At 47.2% G+C, this 23,203-nt stretch overlaps 1 protein-coding gene across 5 annotated transcripts in view; it reads right to left on the bottom strand.

The window, feature by feature from the left end:
* MICAL2 (microtubule associated monooxygenase, calponin and LIM domain containing 2) overlaps window positions 1-23,203 on the bottom strand; it is a 92,834-nt gene that overhangs the window by 20,210 nt on the left and 49,421 nt on the right. For 3 of the 5 annotated variants that reach the window (XM_063160608.1, XM_063160607.1, XM_063160609.1), the window contains 3 exons: window positions 8,017-8,209; window positions 3,950-4,125; window positions 2,270-2,344 (listed from right to left, as the gene is read on the bottom strand). In XM_063160608.1, the coding sequence (XP_063016678.1) occupies window positions 2,270-2,344; window positions 3,950-4,125; window positions 8,017-8,209 (444 nt within the window). Of the gene's footprint in view, window positions 1-2,269; window positions 2,345-3,949; window positions 4,126-8,016; window positions 8,210-20,656; window positions 20,883-22,175; window positions 22,234-23,203 lie in introns of those variants that run through there. The other 2 variants (XM_063160611.1, XM_063160610.1) reach the window with 2 other exon arrangements.

Below are 23,203 nucleotides of genomic sequence, written 5' to 3'. Positions count from 1 at the left end.
TAGCTCCCTCTACAGCCCTTGAGCACACGGAAGATTTTAACAAAATGATGGAAAAATTAATTGGCAAACCTGTAAGTAATGCCCTTGCTGAGAACAAGCTGAAAATCAGTCAGAATTAAGAGTGACACCCCCTCCAGTCTTCTCTGCTTTCCTCTCTAACAATCTTTCTTACCCCACACACAAACCTGGATCAAGAACCATTACTGATCTTTTAAAAACTGAGATCAATTCAGGCAAGACTTTAAATCCAAGCCTTTGGTGGAGCCAAACTCTGCTGTCTGTGCCAATTCCCACGTGCTCTACAGTGCTCCAGAGGCAGAGCCAAGGCTGGCAGGGATGCCAGGAGACCTTGGGGACACCGTGTCCCACCTGCTCACGCCAGGCATGGTGGGGCACCCCAGGAGCCTCTCAGAGCCTCCTGGCACAGGCAGTCCCAGGGCATGCAGCCCTGTCTGTCTGTCTAGCACAGCTGCCTCTGCAGGGACAGACCTTCACAGAGCTTGTGGGAGCCTCCTCTCAGGAGCATGGAATGGCTGTGTGTGTGCCCTACTGAGATTTACTGAGTTATCCTGAGGCACCCAGGCCTCCAGGGCACTGTGGGTGGGCAGTGACAGTGCTCATGTGCACCTGATTGAAGGCAAGGCTGATGCCAGGAAGAGGAAATGCATCTTATCTTGTCATTTGAGATATAAAAATTCATCCCATAGCACAGGGACTTGACAATAATCTCAAAGCTTTCTTGTGCATTCAAAGCAAGCTGAAATGCCTCTGCTTGAGCACTGGTCCCAGCATAGGCACAGGGATCCTGCCTGCTTCAGCAGCAGAGCCATAACTTATCTGGGATGCTGGGCAGCAGCAGAAATGCCCGTGGCTGCAGAGGGCAGCTTGGGGCAGGGTTAAAGAGCAGCTGTCCCCACCATTCCCAAATCCTGCTGTCCCTGTGCCCAGGCACTCAGTTCCCTGCACAGATCCCACCCTGCTGCTGCTGGACACGCACGTTTCACACTCCAGCCTGCCAACACCCCCACTCCCAAACACAGCTGCACCTCTGGGGGGCTCTGGGGGCTGCTGGGCTCCCCCAGCCCCTCTCTGGTGAGGCCATTCCCAGCAGGAACCTGCCAGTCCTTGGGGCACAGGCAGGGAGGTGAGGGCTGTGCAAGCACAAGGGACATCCAGCCCCAGGCAGCAGGGCTGAAACCAGGGCTGGTGTCTGTGCCATTCACATTCTCTGAAATATCCCCCCTCCCAGGAGTTTCACCTGGGAATCTGAGAAGCCTCAGAGGAAAAGGGAAACAATAATTATCTCATTTGCTTCTCCTGTGTTGTGCTCACATGTGGAATGTGTTTGGAGATTGTTTACCCACAGGTGATTGTTTCATTGCATTCTGCTGTGAGTCAGGAGTTTTCATTATTATCTTTTTAGCCTTCTGTAAGTATCCTTTCTGTATCTTTAGTATAGCATTCTTTAATATAATGTAGTATCATAAAATAATAAATTAGCCTTCTGAGACCATGGAGTCAGATCCATCATTCCTGCCCCCATCTGGGGGGAACCCAAATACAACAGGTGTCTTGTCTGGGGACCCCAGCCCAGGAGGAAGGTTACCTCAGCTGGGAGGGGTGACCACACTGTGTATCAGAAATTAATAGAGCACAATCTCTATCAAAATCACTGCATTCCTGCGTGACTCCCACAGGGAAAGGCAGGTCAGCCCAAAGCAAGGAAAATTGCTACAGGACAAGAACCACTAACACTTATTTTCACCATCTCACCTCTTGGGATTGGCTTTGTCCCTTTCACCAACCCAGAAATATCACCTGGGGGTTTTTTACCCAACAGAAAAGAGGTGACAGCACCAGTGGGAGTGTGTCAACAGGCACCTCCAGGAGCACTTCCAGTGAGTGACACCAGGTCAGCCCCAGAGCCACACCTGATCAAAGGCGATCAGTGCAGGCAGGCTAGAGACAAAATCTGCAACTCTGGGACAGGACTGTGTGTTCCCACCTGGAGAATGAAGTGGACACCATCTGCTGATGGGTGCAGTCACACAGAAAGGGAGTTTGATCTTTTGAGGGTAAGAAAATGGAAAGAAACATTTGGTGTGTTTTAGATCTCTGTTTTCTCAATTAGTCTCTCAAAATACAAAACTAGTAGTGACTTGTGACTCAAAACCACAGAAACTCTAAAGGAAAAGAGGGAATACAGACAGCTAAAGGACAGGAAAACAGCATGAATAGTAGATACAATCACTTCTCAGGCTCTACTCACTTGTTTGGAATTTTCTCCTCCAATTCTGATACTTATTTAACGCCGTGGACTGGAAACTGTTGGCTCTCTGGAGTGCTGGGCAGAAACAGAGGGGACACAGGGTAAGCTAATGCAGCACAAGCCGGAGAGCAAACGTGGAGCTGGGGAGAACAGGCGGCAGGAGGAGCAGAACCCCAAATTCCCGGAGCAGGGGCTCCGTTCTCCGAGCAGCTGCAGCCGGGAGAGGGCAGCGCGCATCCGCAGGGATGCATGAGCAGCTCCGAGCTCTGCCTGACCCCGAACCCAACAGGGATGGGGCAGGAAAACAGCCCAGCAAACAGGGACGGGAGCAGTAAAAACACCCCAGCAAAAGGGATGGGGGCAGGAAAAACAGCCCAGCAAAGAGGGATGGGAGAAGGAAAAACACCTCAGCAAAGAGGGATGGGGCAGGAAAAACATCTCAGCAAATGGATGGGGGCAGGAAAAACACCTCAACAAACAGGGATGGGGCAGGAAAAACACCTCAGCAAACAGGAATGGGAGCAGGAAAAACACCTCAGCAAACAGGGATGGGGCAGGAAAAACATCCCAGCAAAGAGGGATGGGGACAGCAGGAAAAACATCCCAGAAACAGGGATGGGGCAGGAAAAACACATCAGCAAACAGGGATGGAGCAGGAAAAACAGCCCAGCAAACAGGGATGGGAGAAGGAAAAACACCTCAGCAAACAGGGATGGGGCAGGAAAAACACCTCAACAAATATGCATGAGAGCAGCAAAAACACCTTAGCAAACAGGCATGGGGCAGGAAAAACACCTCAACAAACAGGGATGGGACAGGAAAAACACCTCAGCAAACAGGGATGGGGCAGGAAAAACAGCCCAGGATGGAGCAGGAAAAACACCCCAGAAACAAGGATGGGGCAGGAAAAACAGCCCAGCAAACAGGGATGGGGGCAGTGGGAAACTCAGGACGAAGAGGGACAAAATCCTTTGGTGGCTACATGGAGCCACAAGCTGCTGGGCACCTTTTGGGTCTGCTGCTGTCCTTTTGCATCAAAGGGCATCCTTATTCAAGAGGGGATTTTAATTGCTGTGTACAATCCCCTCTTTTCTGCTAGGATTAAAAATGCATATATGGATGTGGGAGTGGTGGGAGATGGGAAGAAAGGAACGCTGGCAGCCTTTTATTTTCTGCAGAACCATGTCTTTGGCTGTTTTGTGCACATCTTTTAGTTGTGACCAGCTCCAGAGAAGAGTTTCTTTCCATTTGAAGGCAGACTGCTCCCAAACCCCTCCCCACCTCCCTGCTAGCTATGTCCTTTCCTCCCTGTGCTTTCACTGGGCACAAAACCATGCAGCAGCTACCTGTAGAAACCCAAACTGTTGCAAGCAGAGCTCTCCAGTGATTCCCAGCCTCACCCTTGCCTAGGCAGTGCTGCAGATTACCTAACACCACCCTAACATTTTACTGGTGGGAAAACATCCCTCCCACCCCTGCAAGCCAAGCACGAGGCACAGCTCCTCCAGGCTACCCTGCACTGTGGGAATGTGCTTTTGGGCAGAAAAAAGGCAGAAAACCCCCCAAAAAGACAACCTGGCCACACTGCAGGAACAGCCTCCACTTTGAACAGTCTCCCCCAGTCCTACCTGCACCCTCAGAGAGGCAGCTGGAGCACCCCCACGCCAGGGTACTGCTTACCATCAGCCACTTTGGATGTTTTGGAGCTTTCCTGGGACACTGTGGGGCTCCTGATGAGTGATGCCCACCTCGGGATGGGGCTGGAGCAGGCGGGGGGCGAGGCTGGCACCAAGGGATGGGCTTCACCCACCTCTGAGCTCGAGGAGCCCCCGGGCACATCAAACTCCAGCTCAGAGCTACAGGGAAAAGGGAGAGAAAAATGTGTGATTAGCTTTTGGCAAATATTGAAATGAGTATTATATGGGTTGTGTTAGAAAGTTATGCTGTATTAATTCTCTTAAGCGTGTGGTGAATATAGTTTTAGGTTATAACATCATGTTAAAATAGAAACTATGCTATGTAGGGTACTTTTTCTTTTAAGGGAGGACTCACAGTGAGACAGCACCCACAGGACACCTGAATCTTTCAGAGAAAGAGAAAGAGAATTTATTGCTCCATTATCAGAAGAAATGAACTTCTTCCCACCTCACTCAGCCCTGAAGACGCCGCCAGGATTCAGAGGAAGAAGCTGACACTGCCCAGACAGAATCCTGTGTTTGAATGGAATTTATGCATCATGTATGAGGTGTATAAATATGCAACAGGCTGTTGCTTTTAAGGGTTAATCCTCTGTTAACATGGGTGGGTCCTTTTTCGGGCTTATTTTGCCCAGAAAAGGTACCTGGATCATCCATAACTCTTTGTTTTTATTGTCTCATATTGTTCTAATCCAAATTGTCCAAATTATTATTACTCTAACTATATTACTATTTATATAACCATTTTATTACTATTAAACTTTTAAAAACAAGTGATTGGTGTTTCTCACAAGGGCAAGATGGAAGTGGGACATTTCAGGAGGTGCAACCAGCACTAGCATGAGCCCTGACAGCAGTGTGGGTGTTTCAGAGGAAGAGGTGCCTGGCAGCCAAAGCTGATGGCCTCATTTTCCTCCTTTCATCACCACGATGCCAGGACTGTGATTTGCTGTGGGTGCTACCCAGCTGAGCTATCCCCATTGCCATCAGAGTCTGGATTTGCACCCACAGCCACAAGGTTCAGCACCTGGGATCAAACCCCTCAGTGAAACCCCTCAGTGCTCACACAGCAAGGCCAGGCACTTCTGCCTGCAAGTATGAACTGAGGGAAACAGCATTTGCAGTGCTGGGATTGGCCTGGAAACAATGCACCGTGCCCTGTTCACATTTTTCCTGTAGATTTGTGAAAATATGAGGAGAAAGGAGCCTGGAGGAGAGGCGTGAGGACAGCCACAGGCCCAGCAAGCAAGGCTGAGTCAAGAAGCTGGAGAAAATCGTAAGCATAAGTCTAGAGAGAGAGGATTGGGTGAAGCTACTTAAGCAGCCTTCAAACGTGCAGAAGGTGTCTGTAGGAAAGAAGGAAACAAACTCTGCTCATTCCTGGGAGCCACTGGGCCAGCCCATGGAACAGTGAGCAGCACAGGGAGGCACCTGAGCTGATCAGAGGCAGATTATGGCATCCCCTTGAGTAAATGTAATTAAAAATACACAACACAAACACACCATGCACATCCTGACCTTGCCTCAGGGCACATCAACCTTTTGAGGTGATTATTAGCCCTTTTTCTAGTAACCAGGCCATTTCTTTCATCTCTGAAGTCCAGGCTGTAGGGAGCAGACACCATCAGCCCTTCTGATGTGACCACATTGCCATTGCAGCCACACATGAGTGCACTGCAGCAGGATCCCTCTCAGCCTCTTTTGCATGCCAACAATACTGCCAACCTAATTTATTCCCACCTAAATCTATTCCTGTGATGATTAATAGCTGTACCTCAAAAGAAGAGGAGTTCACATTGCGAGCAGTCCTGCTGGCATGGCAGGAGAACGCTGCTCTGTGTTTGTACAGAAGAAAGCAGGGTTTTGTTGTCACAGCCCAGCAGGAAGAAGAGGAAGAGGAGAGGCTGCAGGCCTGTATAAAGGCACACATTTGGGTAGCACCGACCAGTGCTGGCCCCCAGCTGTGCCCAGATCCAGCCAGCAGTGCAGGGAGGCCAGGGCAGGCAGGACAGCAGGGAAGTGAGCACCTCTCCAGGTGCACTGCTCTCTGAACAGCAGGCTGAACCACAGTGGCCTTGAATGTCATGCTAAAACACACTTTTTAAGCTGCCTTTCAAGCAAAGTCAACCATACAGATAGATACAGACATATATATGTAGAAGTATAAATATATGAAGTCTTTGACCCTGTGTGAGACCCGGTGTGGTTGGAGAGACACCACACTGAGATTGGGCAGAACGCCTCACCGAAGGAAAGGAAAAAGCCCTGCCATGAACATTGATTGATATCTTTCTGTTTTAAAGAGCAAAACATGTATTTTCCTTGGCCAGCAAGGAGGTAAGTGCTCTAGTATGAGGTTTCTCCTCTTGTCTCTGCTGGAAAGGGGGCCATTATTCACATTATTCAAAGCCTGAACTGCACAGCTGTCACTGCTCGTTTTCCCAGTCCCCCCGAGTTCCCTGCAGCCAGCCCAGCAGTGCCATTTGTCACTTGCTGTTTCTCTTGTCCCCCCTTTCAGGCAGGGACTGTCCTGCTGGAGCAGAGGGGGCAGTGGGACATTCACCCCTGTGCCACTGGCACCCTCTGTGCTGTCACCCCTGTGCCAGGTCCTGCTGTCCAGCCCCAGGGGAAGGAGCTGATCCCTCAGATCAGGGGATTAGCTGGCTTCCATCACTGTCAGGACATCAGGAGCTGCAGGGTGCTAGCAGGGGATGCAGCACATGCTCTGCAGAGGAGCTGTCAAACGGGCAGGAAACCCTTCCCTGTGTTCTCCATTTCCTCATGGACAGGCTCATCCTTCCCTGTAAGAGCACCCAGCACTCACAGGGCACAAACCCCATTTACAGCCACCTCAGGGAACAGCAGGAGGTTGCATTTCTCAGGGCCAGGCTGCTCTCTAAAAGCTGCACACAGCACTACAAGTGGGTGTTTAGAGGGTGTCAGAAATCTGAATGAGCTTCCCAGCAGAGCAGCAGTGTTTGCATCAATTGGTCTCTTGGGTTTGCCTTTTCTCCTTTTTGTTTTTCACTTCCCCTCTTACTGTTTAGTTCTCAGTAAGGAAAAGTGCTTTACTCAGGGGAAACCAATCTAATCTTCAGATGGAATGAACTGCCACAGAACCCTGCCCTAAAGCAAATATACTCTCATGAGTATGTAGAAATTGGGCTTCCTCTGACAGCTCCCCAAGGTTCATCAAATTTCAGATTTCTTAGGGATGGGCAGGCTCTCAAAACCCAGGAGAGGCCCAGGGTGTGGAGCTGCAGGATGGGCCCAAGGTGGGAGGTGGCCACGTCACAGGATGCACCTTTTGCCATAACACACCCATTGCCCAAATCCCAATTCCCTGTGTAACAAAAATTGTCCATTCCAAGAGCTGAACCCAAGCTGATCACAGCAATGCTTTACCCTCTGATCCAGGCCCCTGTGTGGGATGGGAATGTTTGAACATTTCCTGCAAAGTGATTCATGTGCCTTGTGGGGATTTATGGTTGCGGTTAAGAACAACTGTTATTCTGAGCATTTGTGAAGTTGTTTTTTTTTTGTTTGGTTCTTTTCTCCCACCCTCCTTTGTTGTACATACATCCAGTACTATATTATGTTATGATTTTCTTTAGCATTCCAGAGAAAAGCAAACTGCTCTTGCAGCTTTAGTTGTGTTTTAGGTACCTGCTAGCATCACTGGTGACCATGACTCGAACAGCCCGGAGGTTGTGCTCAGCCAGCTCCTCCTCGGGGATGACCCAAGGAGAAAAAGGAAAAGCAAACTGGTCTTGCAGCTTTAGTTATGTTTTAGGTACCTAAAAGCAAACTGCTTTTGTAGGTTTAGTTGTGTTTTAAGTACCTAAAAGCAAACTGTTCTTGTAGCTTTAGTTGTATCTTAAGTACCTGCTAGCATCACTGGTGACCATGACTCGAATGGCCAGGAGATGCCCAGCCATCTCCTCCTCAGGGATGACCCAAGGAGAAAAGCAAACTGCTCTTATAGGTTTAGCTGTGTTTTAGGTACCTAAAAGCAAACTGCTCTTGTAGGTTTAGCTGTGTTTTAGGTACCTGCTGGCATCGCTGGTGACCATGACTCGAACAGCCAGGAGGTTGTGCTCAGCCATCTCCTCCTCGGGGATGACCCTCACGATGGCCCACTCGGGGGAAGGGGGGCACAACCAGGGCTCCAGCTCCTGCTCTTCAGGGATGCTCCTTGCCTTCTTGGGGGAGCTGGGCTCATCAGCCACGGGCAGGCAGCAGCCTGGAAGGCACAAAGGGGACAGCAGGCTGTTAGGGGAGGAGGGAGTCCATGGGGCACCTTGCCCCTGCACTTGAGTGGTCCTTGGCTGGTGGTTTCTGCCTGGGGTCCCCAAAGGCACAGGCAAAGTGTGTGCACTGACAGCCTGGCATGGCAGAAACACCCCTCCAGCCCAGGACAGCCCTGTCAGGGCTCCTCAGCTTGGATCCAGAGAGAAGGAGCCTTCAGGGGCAGCCTCAGCTTCTGCAGCTGCGGGTCCGTATTGTATTTGCTGGGACCCCCGTGGCAGGGAGGAATGATGGATCTGACTCCATGTTCTCAGAAGGCTAATTTATTATTTTATGGTACTATATTATATTAAAGAATACTGTACTAAACTATACTACAGAATAGAGAAAGGATACTTACAGAAGGCTAAAAAGATAATAATGAAAACTCGTGACACTTTCCAGAGCCCCGACACAGCTTGGCCCCGATTGGCCAAAGAGTGAAAACAACTCACAGCAGAATCCAATAAAACAATCTCCTGTGGGTAAACAATCTCCAAACACATTCCACATGAGCACAACACAGGAGAAGCAAATGAGGTAATAATTCTTTTCCTTTTTCTCTAAGGCTTCTCAGCTTCCCAGGAGAAAAATCCTGGGTGAAGGGATTTTTCAGAAAATGTGAATGTGACAGGTCCTGTGATATCAGCCTGGTGCCCGGTGGCAGCAGTGCCACACGTGCCAGCCACACAAGTAGGGATTTATGGGCTTTTTTCCAGCCTCTTATGGACCTGTTTGCATGGCAGGAGGCAGATGAACCAACCTTGCTTGGATGGCTGAACCTTCAGCCTCACCCTGCAAGTTTAGGTCAGTTTAGGACAGCGGGAATGACGAAAATAAACACAGACCCCCTCAGGTTATTCTTGATTGTGTACAGCAAATACAGAACCTGGTTTGTGAAAAGCAGCAGCATCCCAGCAGCTGAACAGTGCTGTCCCTGAACTTCACATTCAAGCAGGGGAAATAAAGAATAAAGCCATGTTTCCCTCGCTCACTGCAAGTGGTTGTGACAGGAGATCGTTTCTCCCTGTGAAATCCTTCACTTCTGAGCAACCTTTTCTACCCACAATTTCCCACCCAAGCAGATACAAACATATCAGCTGCAAAGTTCCCTGGGGCTGGGTGCAGAAGGGACAAATTACAAGCTCCAGGAGAGTGGCTGTGCCCATGTGTGGTGCTTTACCTGCATTCAATTCAACACTGTCCTTCTAATTTACACCTAGACTAGGGGAAAAAACATCAAACTCGGGACATGGCTTATTTTCTGATCTGCTGGAGCAAACCATCCAGTTAACATCAATTAAACTCCTATTTAACTTGCAGTGCCTCCATTTATGGCAGGAGTGCACTCACTCCATCCTTCTCTTTGCAGGAGTTTTTAGCTTGAACACTCTCAGGCCCTACATCCAGCTCAATAGCACCACAGCAGCCACATGTTTCTTGACTGCAGAGGTTTCATTTCCTCTGGGAGATAGGAGGAAATTCATACCTCTCTGATTTTTATGTCTGACTTCTAGTTCGGCCCAACCAGGCCACCCACCCAAGGATGCTGTGGGTTCCAGCAGCTAAGGAAAATTCAGTGTTCTGAGCCAATTTGTAAACCCCAAATCTTCCAACTCAACTTTCTCCTTAAAAGATGGTGCATTTTACATGAAAATCAGAGCAAGCAAATGCAAATAATATTTTACTAGCTCTTTCTATAAGTTCTGCACCCATGCTGGCAATAAACACTGCCCAAGGTCACTTCAAGGGGCTGCCAAAGAAAGTCAGTTTTGCCATCGGCTCGCACACTCAGTGTGTTCCTTCCCACGCCACTCACTATGCTTTCCCTGCCACACTACCAGGAAAGAGGAGAAAACATGTTTATGACTAACAGACACACAGCTGGAGACCATCAAAACCCACAGACAGACAGACTACCTACAGTGATTGCTAGCATGGTTCCTGAACGTGAATACATTTCCAGTCAACATGTCCCTCTGCAATGCCTTGCTGCACATCCAGTTTCCAACCATAAGGGACACGTAACAGTCAGAGCTGGTGAAGGACCTCAGGGTGCCACCATCAGGACACCAGATGACAGTGATGGATGGTACCATTACCTCTCTGAAGAGGTAAATTTCTGTGCTTGCTTTTTTCTATTGCATTCTTCCTTTTTTTTTTTTTTTAATTTCTTTCTGGCATTACAACCTCTCCACTTCTTGAACTCTGCACCCAGGAGCTGACCCTCCCAGCAGGCTGTTAAAACAGCAGAGTCCTTTCTGAGCAAGTTCAGTTTACATCCACAGTGATGCCAAGCAGGTTCAAGACCAGCACCCCTGCCCATGGCAGATCTCTGTAGATCCCTTCCCACTCAAACCACTCAAGGATTTGAAAGCAAACCCACTCCTTACTAACATATTTTATCAATATTTGTAGTGAGACATATAAATTGAATAAATTACATTGCACTCAGCTCCATCAAAGCAGAGACTGGACCATCTTGGTGTTCCTGTGTGTGGGACACCCACATGGGCATGTGAACTCCAACACTAGCTTACACATTCTGAAGGGACTTCTTTACAGCTCTTATTTTGCACAGCTAGAGAAGAAGGGCTATGTGAACTAATTTCTGCTGAATCAGCCCAGAGGCTGAGTACTCACACAAAGGTGAGGCACACATTTATGCTGCTGGACAGATGTTAGGCTAAATTAGAAGCAGGTCATTCAGAAATTTCCAGCCTCACAGCTCTCCCTGAATCCTGAACAGCCAGCCATCCTTGGTTCTCAGTGATCTGTCAGCACAGCAAGGCTGAGCAGGAGGACCCTGATTTTCTGGAATTCTGACTTCAGGGTGGAAAGCAGGCTGTAAACCTCAGTGCCCATCATAGTGCAGATTGAGACTGCCAGGACCTCAGAATGCCAGTGAAGGACTTCAGGCTGCTGCTGCTTGAGTCCTTTACTAACTCTGTGCCTGGCTCTTGAGTATCTCCAGCAAGGGACACTCCACATCCTCCCTGGGCAACCTGCACAGCCACTGCACAGCACAGCAGCTCTCCCTCATGTTCAGGTGGAACCTCCCGTGCACCAATTTCTGTCCATTGCCTCTTGTCCTAGTGCTCAGCGCCACTGAGCAGAGCCTGGCTCTGCCCTCTTTTCACCCTCCCTTCAGATACTGATAGACTTTGATTAAGTCCCTCTCAGTCATCTGTTCTCAAGGCTCAAATCTCTCAGCCTGTCCTCATGAGAGGATGCTCCAGCAGCCTAATCATTTCCTCCCCAGGACAGGAGGTTTTTGACTAGAAGCCAAGAGGCTGAGTCAGAGGAACTGAGTTTATCTCAATTAAAGCTGCAGAGGCATGGTGTGTGCAGGATGGAACAGGCACAGCCCTGTTCCTGCTGTGCAGAGGGTGCCATGCCATGACCTTTGCGGGGCCTCACCAGAGGAAGCCCCACTCCTCAGGAAACAGGCCCTCAAAATAGCATTTGTGTAAGGAATTACTTCATTTCCACCGTGCTCACTCCACACTCCTTGTGCCTCAGCATCCTACAGACTTCCAGCAGGGAATTTGCCTGCTCCACAGCACACTTTGGGCTGGAGGCCCTGCTAATCCTTGGCCTAAACACCCAACTGACCCAGGGAAGGGGGCTTGTCATAGATGCTACATATAAATTCGTGCTGAGGCTATAGTAATCTCACCTGATGAAAATCCTGGCATGCCAAAGGAGGATTCTGGGGAAATTCCCTCTGATGAGATTGCAGCGATATGCACCAAGATCCTAGCCTGATTATTCATCTCCAGAAATGTTGATTCCAGAGGATTATTCATCTGACTAAACCCTAGCAATATGCATTGAATATGCATCATCAATAAGATAAATCTGTGTCTCCTAGAATGTATGTTGCAGGAGATTTTCCTCTAACAAGGTGAATTATTTACCAGCTTTGGGAAACTCTCAGCAAGAGCAACAGCAAGGAAGGAAAAACTACATGAATATGCCAAGAGGATAAGATCAACATAAGAAAGCAAGAAACCCTTCCCAGCAACCCTCAGAGCTTGGAAACGTATAAAACAGACTTAGTGAGAGCTGTCTCTGGGTGATGCACAGAGGAGAGGAGCCATAGTGGCCCTCCATCTCACCCAACGCTGTGAGCCTGGTTCAGCACTGATCTGAGCTTTGCTTGTGGCCTTTTTACCTTTGTATTTTAATTATGGAATAAATTCTCCTTATTAATCCAACTGCCTAATTCCTTTATAACAGGCTGGAGGAGCAGGACAAGGCCCTGTGGGAAGGTGTGAGCACTGTCACCCACATATGATGATCCTTCTCATCCATAACCCTGCCCCAGTCTTTGGCTGACTTGCATTTAGAGCAAAGAACATGGCTTTAGAGTTTGTGGGGTTTTTCTGTTTGTTTGCTTGTTTGGTGGTTGGGGTTTTTAACTTTTTTTTATGCAAGCAGTGAAGCTTAGCTGCCTTCAGCTGCTTAAGAGCAGCAACACAGCCAGTGATTTGAACAGAACAATCACATATTCATCTGGCCTTCCCACTCAAACACGATGAAAAATGTGGATAAAAACAATTTCTCCTTTGTCTGCATTTCAAAACTCACCTCACCCTCCTCACATGGGCAGAGAAACGACTGTTTTCCTTACAGGGCAAGGATTTAGCTAAGCCCTGTGGTAACTGAGAAGTATTCCCAAGGCTTCAGCTTGCAGGGCTTGTACCTGGGTTGGCTCTCACCCAGAGGTCAGGGCTGGTCAAAACTGACTCCTATCCATGGGCTTGGCCAAAGAGCCCCTGCAGACCCCAAGGACAGATACAGATACAAACCCCTTCCCTTTAAAACATAATTTTTCTCTCCATTAAGTGTCATGCCAAATGTTTTAATTCAATGTTGTGCCAGCTCAGACAGAAATGTCTGCACCAGGCCTTGAATTAGTCAGAGATGCAGCAGTGAGGGACAAAGACATTATAAAAGACCTTTCCCTCCATCTCTCTGGAGATGCTTTCCCGGGCTGAGCCCTTCAGGAAGCTCATGGGCTCAAGGCCTTGTCTTGCTAACCAAAAGCAGGCAAACTCAGCACAGCTCTTCTGCTTGCTCAAAGTTCAGTGCAACCCTGAATTTGCAAGCCTCTCTCAATGACAGGCTTGTAAAATTCACATTGCTTACAGAGTGATTATCCACCATAACCTAAAAAGCATTTCTACCTTTTTTCTTTTTTTAAATAACTTTTTGTAATGGCAGCCTCAGTCTGGATGCATTTCAGCATCTAACAGGGCCATCATGCAGCACCACTGTCCTGCAAAGGCTCGGTGCCTGTCGCAGACATCCTTTTCACTAAAAATCCTTTCTTTAGGATTTTCCCTTCTGGGAAGCTGAAGGCCCAGAAAAAGAATGGAAACATTGGTTATCTGCTGCTGTGGAATGCAAGAGGTGCATCTGTGACTGGCCCATGTTGGATGTGTATAGTTAATGGCCAATCAAGGACCGAGTTCTCTCTGGGACAGAGTGGGAGAGAGCTCCTTTGTTATTCATTCCTTTTCTATTCTTAGCTTAGCTAGCCTTCTGAGAATTTTTCCTTCTATTTCTTTTTAGTATAGTCATAATGTACTATATATATCATAAAATAATAACTCAAGCCTTCTGAACATAGAATCAACATTCTCGTCTCTCTCTTCACCTGCAAATCCTTGTGACCACAGTCACAGGTGCCCAAGGCAAGAACATGGCAGTGAAACCTGATGTCCCCACAGTTGTCGCCTTTCCTAATGGAAATTCTTCCAAAACCATGCCTTGGATCAACGCATTTGGAGAGCCAAAGTCATCCCAAGGTCCAGAAACAAGAATAGAGAAATCTCCTGGGATGTGGGGTCAGGGCCTCTGGCATCTCAAGAGGTTTTGCTGATACTTTGGGTTGCCTTTCTTCCCTGGGTACGAGGGCAAAGCTGACAGTGCAGCAGAGCAGTGGAGAGACCTTCCCTGTCTGTATTGTGCTGCCTGTTGCAGACACGAGCCACATGGATATTCTTACAGCCTGAAAGCTTGCAGTGACACCCTGCTCGGAGGTGAGATTACAATGGGCTTTGCTGAGCTGATGAAAACACCCTGGGAGTCCCTGGCACGGGTCCCCTTCAGAAACGTGCCCAGCAGCAGTGTGCCACTGCAGCTGTGCCAAAGAAGCTGCCCTTTCCAAAGGGGCTTAGCTCTACCCACCCCGGACACCCTCTCTGATTCCCAAGACAAGGCATTGATCACTGCAGCATCCCAGTGCCCCCAGCCCTAGGGCCAGGGCTGGCACCAGGCACGAGCAGGAGATGCTGGGTGTGCTGCCAGTCCTGCCCCACAAGGCAGCCTGACTCCAGCCCTGTTGGGGAAGATGAAACAGGAAAGCCTTGTAAATATGATTGTCTGGCAAAAGATTTTGGGAATATGGAAAGTATAAGGGAGATTGAAATAAAAGCAAGCTTTGAGATACCTTAGCTACTGAACAACTGGAAAACAATGGTGTGGCTGGCTGAAGGTGATCCCCTTTTGATGAAACAACACCCTCTGCTTGTAGACAGCTCCAAGGTCAGAGCAGACCCTACAGCTTGGCAGAAGGGGCCCAAAGAGGAGTTTTTAGGGTTTAAAATGTAACACAGTATGGTAATGTAAAGATTCTTATAAGCTATATGTAAATGCTATAGGATTTGTTATTCAATGCAGAAGATGATTTATGGTATTGTAAAGGGGACTCACTCTCTTACGCTTTTGCTCTCTTATCCTTTTACTCTCTTGCCCCTCTTACTCTCTCATCCTCTCTACCCCTCTCTTCTTTGGGGCATGCTCCAGCTGTGGCTGCAGCTCCCAGCAGGGCCCTGCACCCAGGCTCTTTGCAATAAACCCCAAATCTCAGCAGGGCCCTGCACCCAGGCCCTCTGCAATAAACCCCAAATTCCTGCACTCAGGCCCTTTGCAATAAACCCCAAGTTCCAGCAGGGCCCTGCACCCAGGCCCTCTGCAATAAACCCCAATTCCACAACCTGGCTTCAGAGATCTCTGCTCTCCGTCTGTCCTGACAATCCTACCCCTCAAAGCTCCTACACAGCCCGGCTGCTGCTGCTGCTCCTGACTCATGTGCCAAGGCAGATGACACTGCTGTGACCTGGCACGGAGGTGACACGGCCCTGGGAACCTGCCAGCTTCAGGCAGAGCCAAGCTCCTGCTGGGGCAGCTGGACCGGGTCAGCCGCCTCCTCCCCTGCCCACAGTGGCACAAAGCCTGGGCTCTGCCAAAAACCATTCCCCTCCCTGCCAGCAGCCAAGCAGCTCAGACACCAGCTGGCCCAGGGCAGCTGCCTTTGATCAGCTCCTCCCAGGAGTGGCTGCTCCCCACGTGCCTCTCTCCAGCACGGACAAAAATGGTCAAAGATGCTCCAGTGAAAATCCCCAACCAAGGCAGCTGCAGCCAGCTCTCCATCAATTGGATGCTGCTGGGCCACAAACAGCAGGAAGTGTTCCCATTTCTCCTCCCTCCTCCTCTGTAGCTGGTTTTAAGTTATGTGAGGGGAATTAATTTTTAAGCAAATCCTGTGGGATTTCTTGGCTAAAGTGAGTCAGACCAAACGGGAGCCCCACATAAGAGGAAAGGGGGAGTGAACCTCACCAAGTCAACCGAAGTATGAAAGCTCACACAAACCCAGAGAACATCCCTGAAGGCAGATGAAAAGCATGAACAGAGGCAGGAAACAACAAATTTTAAAATTATATCTACCTTTCTTCTTTGGCCTACAACACACTCAAGGTACTGGTGGTCAGGAACAACCAGTTTTATGGGGAGGGTGGTACAGAAAACAACAGCAAGAACTCCTGATCTGCCCAGGCTGAGGTCCCCACACACAAACACAAGGTCTGGGGGCTGACCAGGTGGAGATGCCCCAGCAGGACCCTCAGAGGGGACAAGAAATTATCCCTCCCTGCTGCTGGCAGTGAAAGGGGACCTCATCCCTGCTCCTCAACTGTGGAAAAGCAGACAAGAAGCAATTCCTTGTGAGCCTTGTTTGGGGGATAGGGAGGAAGAATGAAACCTCCTGAATCAGTTATCCCAGCCTGCAGTGGGGATGTGATGTTCTGTAGCACACCTGAGGGCTGTGAAGCAGGAACAGTACAACAGTACTTACCCCAAGAGCCCCAGCCACTCAGCACTGGCACGGGGCTTTCTGGTCCTCAGCTGAAAGGCACCACCAAACACAGAGCAGGGTGTGGGTGCCTGGCACCCAGGGCTGGCAGAGGGCTCACCCTCCCTGCCTCATTCCAGGCTCCAGCCTTGCTGGCACCCTGCGTTCCCCGCTGGCAACCCTGAGGCTCTTGGCCTGCCACTGCACTGTCACCTCATCAGTCACCCACAGGGCAAGGGCACCCTGCCTGGCCTTGTATGGAGCTGCTGACTCAGGCACTGAGAGCACTGGGCAGCTCTGAGGTGGAGTTACTCACAAACGTGGGCAGCTCTGATGGTGAAAGCAAACACCAGCTGGCATCACACACCGGCATTAGGAAACTCAGTCAGCAGACCACAAATTGATCTGCAGCACACCCAGCCCGCTTACTGCCTGACTCCTCACTGTGCAATAAACCAAAAAAGCAATCTGAGTCCAGCTTACGAAACAGCAGTGCTTCAGGAGAGCTGTGGGGACAGAAGGGAGGTGTGCCAACAGCAGAGCTGTGCAAGCACCGCTGAAATGAACCCGGTGAGCTCAGGGGCAAGATCCCGAGCAGAAAGCACTGTCCAGGAAAGCACAACCCACGTGGCACTGGCAGAGGGAATGGGAAAACACCTCCAGCTTGGTTAGACCTTGGTGTTGCTGAAATACAGGGCTCAGCAGCCCACACGAGTGAGACCCAAGCTCAGAGCTGTCAGAGCTTCAGCTGCATCCTGCAGCCTGAGCTCAAAACACACAAGGCTGCATGGGAGCACTGCCTGTGTCACAGCTGGACTCTGAAGGAAGACATCCCACTGAGGTATCCCACAGATCTGCCTTAGGAGGCTATCAGGCTTCCAGCAGCATTCCCAAACTGATGTGCTGTCCCAACTTCGACTTTTCATCCCACCTGAGAAAACACCAGGTAGGTTTTTGCCCTTTGAAAAGGATTCGTACAAAAGGTATGGGGGCTGACATTTCACAGATTTCAGTTCTTACCACATCTCCTCTTCTTCCTCCTCACACTTCTAACAGAAGCAATTTCCACTTTGTTGTGGCCAGCACATGGCAAAGAGTGAAGGGCACTGCTGCTCCCATTATCCATGGGGTGGCACTGAGCACCAGATCAGCTGCCTGCCTTCCAGCTAACACTGCCTACAGAGGCTTTCCTGCCACCTCTGCCCATCCCTGGTGCAGGGATGAGCCCCCTCCTGCTGTCCCCATGCCAGGAGATCATCTCCTCACTCTCCTGTGAGCCCATGCCAGCACCTACACAAGTTCCTCAGCAGCAAAACACTTTCTCCAAGTCTCCATCACCTACTTCGTAAACATTTCTGAATTCCGGCACAAAATAAAACCATGGAATTTGGAGCTCTCAGAGTCAGCCAGAGACTCCCATGATTTTTTAATGCATCTGAGGGCACAGTGCACGTATATGTGCTAATACAAACTGAACAAAAATTAACAAAGGAGAACAAAAAAACAACTTAGAGGAAACCTATTAGATATACTGAATAACTGAATATGTGTCTTTAGGAAAAATTGATTCTCAAACAAAACCTGCTATGATAGCATACTACTTCTATCACTTTAGAGTAAATATATATTTAATTAGAGCAATCTGTGTTAGTCTGGTATATTAAGGCATGTATTAGTTATGAATTTGGAGTGCAGCAACACCACTTTCAGTTTCCAGTGTCCTTCAAAATAGTATTTTTGGACACAGATTCAAAGCACTAAAAACCTTAAAACAAAGACATGAATGAATGAATACCTGCAGAACAAATGCTGAAAGGGCAAATTCAATACTATAGCAACACAGAAATTTCATCATTTCACATTTCAAAAAAACAGTTCAGAAATTCCATCCATTTCAAACAAGTTTGGAGCCCACCACCTGATGAGATTAAAGCCTCACTTCTTTTATGTGAGCACAGCTCATGAAGTAAAGGAAAGAGACTTGGGGAAATATTTACATGACTAATATGTATACCTGCATCAGGCATTGATACATAACATCATCTTCAGTGACATGATCTTTCAGGCAAAAAAAAAAAAATCAAGTCATCTGCAAACATATCATGTCTTTGAAAACATAAATATTAATGCAGAACTCAGTGCATTTCAAAACTCAGTGTTTTGATTGGAATGTGAGGAATGAGTGAGCCAGAAGTGAATTAAAGCCAATTATAGTAACTAATTGCCATAATGCTGTGGAAAAATGCAGATCATAGTCTTTGCTTGAGGTTGGAAGACACACAGAAGCAACTTTCACTGGCATTTTACAGCTGTAGTAATTTAGAAGAAACTCAGAGGAGCAGAAATTACTCTTCTTGGTAATGAAAGGCTGGTGTTTGAATTTGAGCAATTTTGAGAAGTTTTGTCTGTATTCTTCTATTCAAATCAAGTATGTTTAACACCTGCAAGACCTTTTTAATTTTAAAGGCTTAGCACAATTATAATAAAGGTGGGTTACCTTTAGTGGATGCTGACATGTTTGATTTTTATTAACAGACACCTAGGCAGTTAATGCTGCTTGGCTTTGAGGATGAAAGGCTAGCCTGGCTTTTCAAAAAAAGAAAAGGCTCTGCAGAGAACTCCAGGGCACAGCAGGAGGAAGATCCAGGTCTCCTGCTCACACAGCAAGAGAAGCAGTCCCAAACCAGCTTGTTACATTCACACAGCCCTTAACCCACCAGGCTCTCCCTTCAGCAGCACCACCAGCAGCAAAACAGGGAATGTGTGGTTTTATTGTGTAATAATTTGGACCAAGAGCGAGGGAACCAAGACAAACATCCTCCTCTCACGCTGATCACTTAGTCTGTTTTATCTCTTACCCATACACTGTGTCCTGCCTTGTCCACGAGTGCGTGGGCTGTCTTCTGCAAGGTGATGCCCCTGCTGACAGGATTGCCTATGATGTGACTGCCTGGGCCTCCTGCACCTCTGGGAGAATAAACCCAGGCTCTAACGTCACCCCAGTTCCAAGTTACTGCACCGATATTTTAGCAGGAATGAGCGAAACTTTATGAGAACAGCATGAACAGCTGATGCCTCTCAACGCTTCAGTGCCACACAAATCATCACCTTCTGCAGGCAAAAATGCTCTTCTGATGTTTCCCTGTCACTGCCTCAGCCTAAAACTGTAAACTGTGCAGAGAGCGAATTCAGTTTTACCCCAATTGCTTTGTCTGATACAATCAAGTGCCAAGGATTGTCCTCAGTGCCATTTGTTGCCCCATGTTTTCACAATGGATATCATCTTCCCTTCAGACAGCAAACTTTTAACTGAGCCTGGTGGCTTTTCCTTTGGCAGGGAAGATGGAAGAGTTCATTGAGAATAATATTTGCTCTTCTTTGGCAATGATGTTGTCTTTAGCAACAATTTTTAAAAAAATAATTTCTGTCATTCAAACAACCCCAGTGAGGTTCAGTTTTAATTCATTAAAAAAAAATAAAACCACACAATCTTTCCATTAAACTCTTGGGACTATTCTTTCTGGGATTTGTTTGTTTTCTGTTTTTTTTGTTTTTTTTTTGAAATGCAAAGGAAGAGATTATAGCTTAAGAATTGCAGAGTAAGCAAAAGAAAGAAAATCAAGGGGAGGAAGACTTAGGAAAGTTCTTTTGAAGAACCTGTTGTTTAAAAAGAATTCCACCACCAGCTTAAAATACAAAAATTAAAATAAAATTTTAAAAGAGTAATTACATAAAGCAAGGCAACTGTTAACAGGCAATGGGTCACCACCAGCTTCAGCTTCCAGAGGTCCAGCAGGTACTGGGAAGAGCACTCCAGAGCGAGTAGCAAAGGTAAAGATTTATCCTGGGTTATTGCCTGCTTTTCCCGAACACAACAAAAAACCCAAACACATTAACTTATTACCTTTATGACATATGTTAATATGTAAAATAGCAGTGTAAGGAAAGGTAGCAGAGGCCAAAGAGAGGAGGACAGCGCTGTTTGTGTGTGCCCCATGCCCACCAACACCAGCTCCTCATCCCCAGGAAGGGTGAATCCCAGCACCAGTCACCCTGGCCAACTCCTCAGGGACCTTGATGTGCATCACAAGGGACACACATGCAATGACACCACCACAGGGAAACTCTGGGGCCTCTGCTCGGGCCACAAGCAGGGTAACACCACAGCATCCACCACAAGAGGAAGGTGCAAACCCAGCGTGAAATCACTACTAAGTCTCTGAACCCAGGAAATCTTTATAAAAGGAAGAGATGAAACAAGGAGACTTATAAAGAACTACATTTATTTTTGTTTACAGCAGATATCATAAATAAAGCTAAAACAATTTTCACCATGTGCAAAATACAGAATTTCCATGTGAAAATTTAAATACAGAGTTAAAAACTATTTAATAAAAATATTCAGTTAAGATTATAAAGTAAAATGAAGACAGAAGATTTAGGAAGAGAAGGACAGAATCCTCACTGAGCAGGAAGAGCAAGGAAGACTCTGCAACAGAGAGTAAAAAACACAGCAATAGGAAGGGTTTGAAATGGCAGACCTTTATGTCATGACCTTCATATTAAAGCATGCTGAGCTTTGTAACAACCCACTGCAGCCCTGAAATACACTGGGAGTCACATCCCAGCCATTTGTGCAGGAAATGACGTTTGAAACACTGAGAGATTCTGTGTGGGCACAGCATGGGGACTTTCAGAGCCATCAAGTCATTTTAGGATACCCACACAAATAAATACAAGTGGCTGAGTCGTGCAAATGTAGAGACCAGCAAGATAAGAGCTCTGGCCCTGCTGCCTTCCACATTTCTGGCTGAGGTGTGTGAAATGGAGTAGATGGCAGAGGATGTTTGGCCCCTCCTAAAACTGCTCTTAAGATCAATTCCCAAAGGCCCTTCCTTCCCTTTGAGAGGGGTCCTTGGCAGGGACAGCTGGGTTATGACCACATCAGCCAGACCCTCAGTGTACTTGCTGGTCACCCTGAGCCCTTGGGTCTTGCTGGGATTCATTTCCCCTTCTAGACTGTCACCTATACAAACTGAACCTTATGTAAAAAATTCATACAAAACAATGGTGGGAGTTGGTCATGGAGAGGGGAGCAGCAAGAGAAACCAAATCATCAGAGTGCCAGGCAAGGCCCAGGCAATAAAACCACCCAAACCAAAGCACTCTGGCATGTTGGTAGTTCAGCCTGAGAACTACATGCACTTTTAACTTATTACCTTTATGACATACGTTAATATGTAAAATAAAAGTCAATTTTAGGCCTGTCTATAATGTCACTTGGGGTGGAAGACTAGAACTTGCATAGTTTAGGCTACTTTCCCTACAGAACCTTTTACACCACACTTTTCCAGTAGGAAAGCAGGGAAGTGCTCAGACACTGCTTGCTCATTGGGTGTGTGAGCTCAGTGCAAATAGGTGCTCATGTTAACCCAGAGAATCAGCTGGGCAATCACACCCTGACCTTATTACAGATCTTTCCTTCAGTTCTATGAAAGAAATAAGGCTTTAACAAGTTCTTTCAAGAAACCCTCTACTGCCTAACTTACCTTAAAGGCACAGGGAAGCGCACATGCACAGACACAGAGAGAAAAACATTATTTTTTCTAGAACTGTGAACTCAGCAACAGGTTAAATAATCATGCCAAAGCTCTATTAATATACCAGACACACAGATTGCTTCAACAGTTAAAAAAAAAAAAAAACAAACCAAGAACACACAATGAAATGCTTTCAAACAACAGGGTTAGTCATGTAATTTTGGAACTGGAAAAAAAATCACCTGAGAGCAGAAAGGCTTCAGCCAGTGAGCGGGTGCAGCACCGGAATGTTGAATTGGACTAAAAGCAATGAGGGAGATTGGCAGAGAAGACAGCAGGGAAGAAAACACAGAACTTCACTTGGTTATGTAGGAAAGCATCAGGAAGATTACATAGGTACAAAGAATAACTGGCCAAAATGGAACTGCCTTTTTTCATTTAATTATCAACGAGAACAAGCAGGTATGAGTATTACTAGCACAACAGTAAGATGAAGAAGTCAAAAAATTGAGCAATTGGAGTAATACCAATAAAATAACCCTCCCAACAGAATCATCTGCAAAATCCCAATGGAATATGCATGGCAATTAAGATTCCTCAGGAAAACATTTTCATTACACAAGTTCCTGAACTCTGCTGTGGAAATGTAGGGATTTATGCCCCATTATACAAATCTATACAAAATCAATACCATATTTTAATTTGTTTTTAATCTTATTTTTACACTTTCTACTAGTAAGATTCATTTGGTTTAAGTTCATTGGCCAGAGATTTCCAAGTTTCTTGGAAATCTTCTACATCTTCTACAAAAACTTTTGTAAATCACCATTTTCCCTACGTTTACCATTATGCTCTCTCTGCCATAGTAAACAGCAGGAGAAAGCTTTAGGAAGAAGTGTTCCTAAAGACTCTCCTATTGACAAACTGAAACCAAAATTGATGGCAGCCCAAATTTGAAAACTCGACTGCCCAGCAGTTTGCTGTTCTGCAGGAGTAACTACACTGCAGACTGCCTCCTTTTTAGGGTGAAACAGTTTCTATCATTAGAAAAATTATTAAAGAGAGTGCAGTGTTTCCAGGTCAGGTTTTTTAAGTACTGTAAGAAAAGTACAGATACATTACATATATACAGATGGCCACCATGTAACTGTAATTATTGCTGTGTCCACTCAATGTCATAGCAAAGTTTGGCTGAATACATGTTTGAGCCTTAAAGGCAATTTTTGCCAAAGGAATGCTACCTTATATCTAATAATTTTCTTCAAGCACT

This window comes from Melospiza melodia, chromosome 6 (assembly GCF_035770615.1).
Source record: "Melospiza melodia melodia isolate bMelMel2 chromosome 6, bMelMel2.pri, whole genome shotgun sequence".
NCBI classification, from domain to species: domain Eukaryota; kingdom Metazoa; phylum Chordata; class Aves; order Passeriformes; family Passerellidae; genus Melospiza; species Melospiza melodia.
This window is presented reverse-complemented; position numbering and strand designations above follow the sequence as displayed.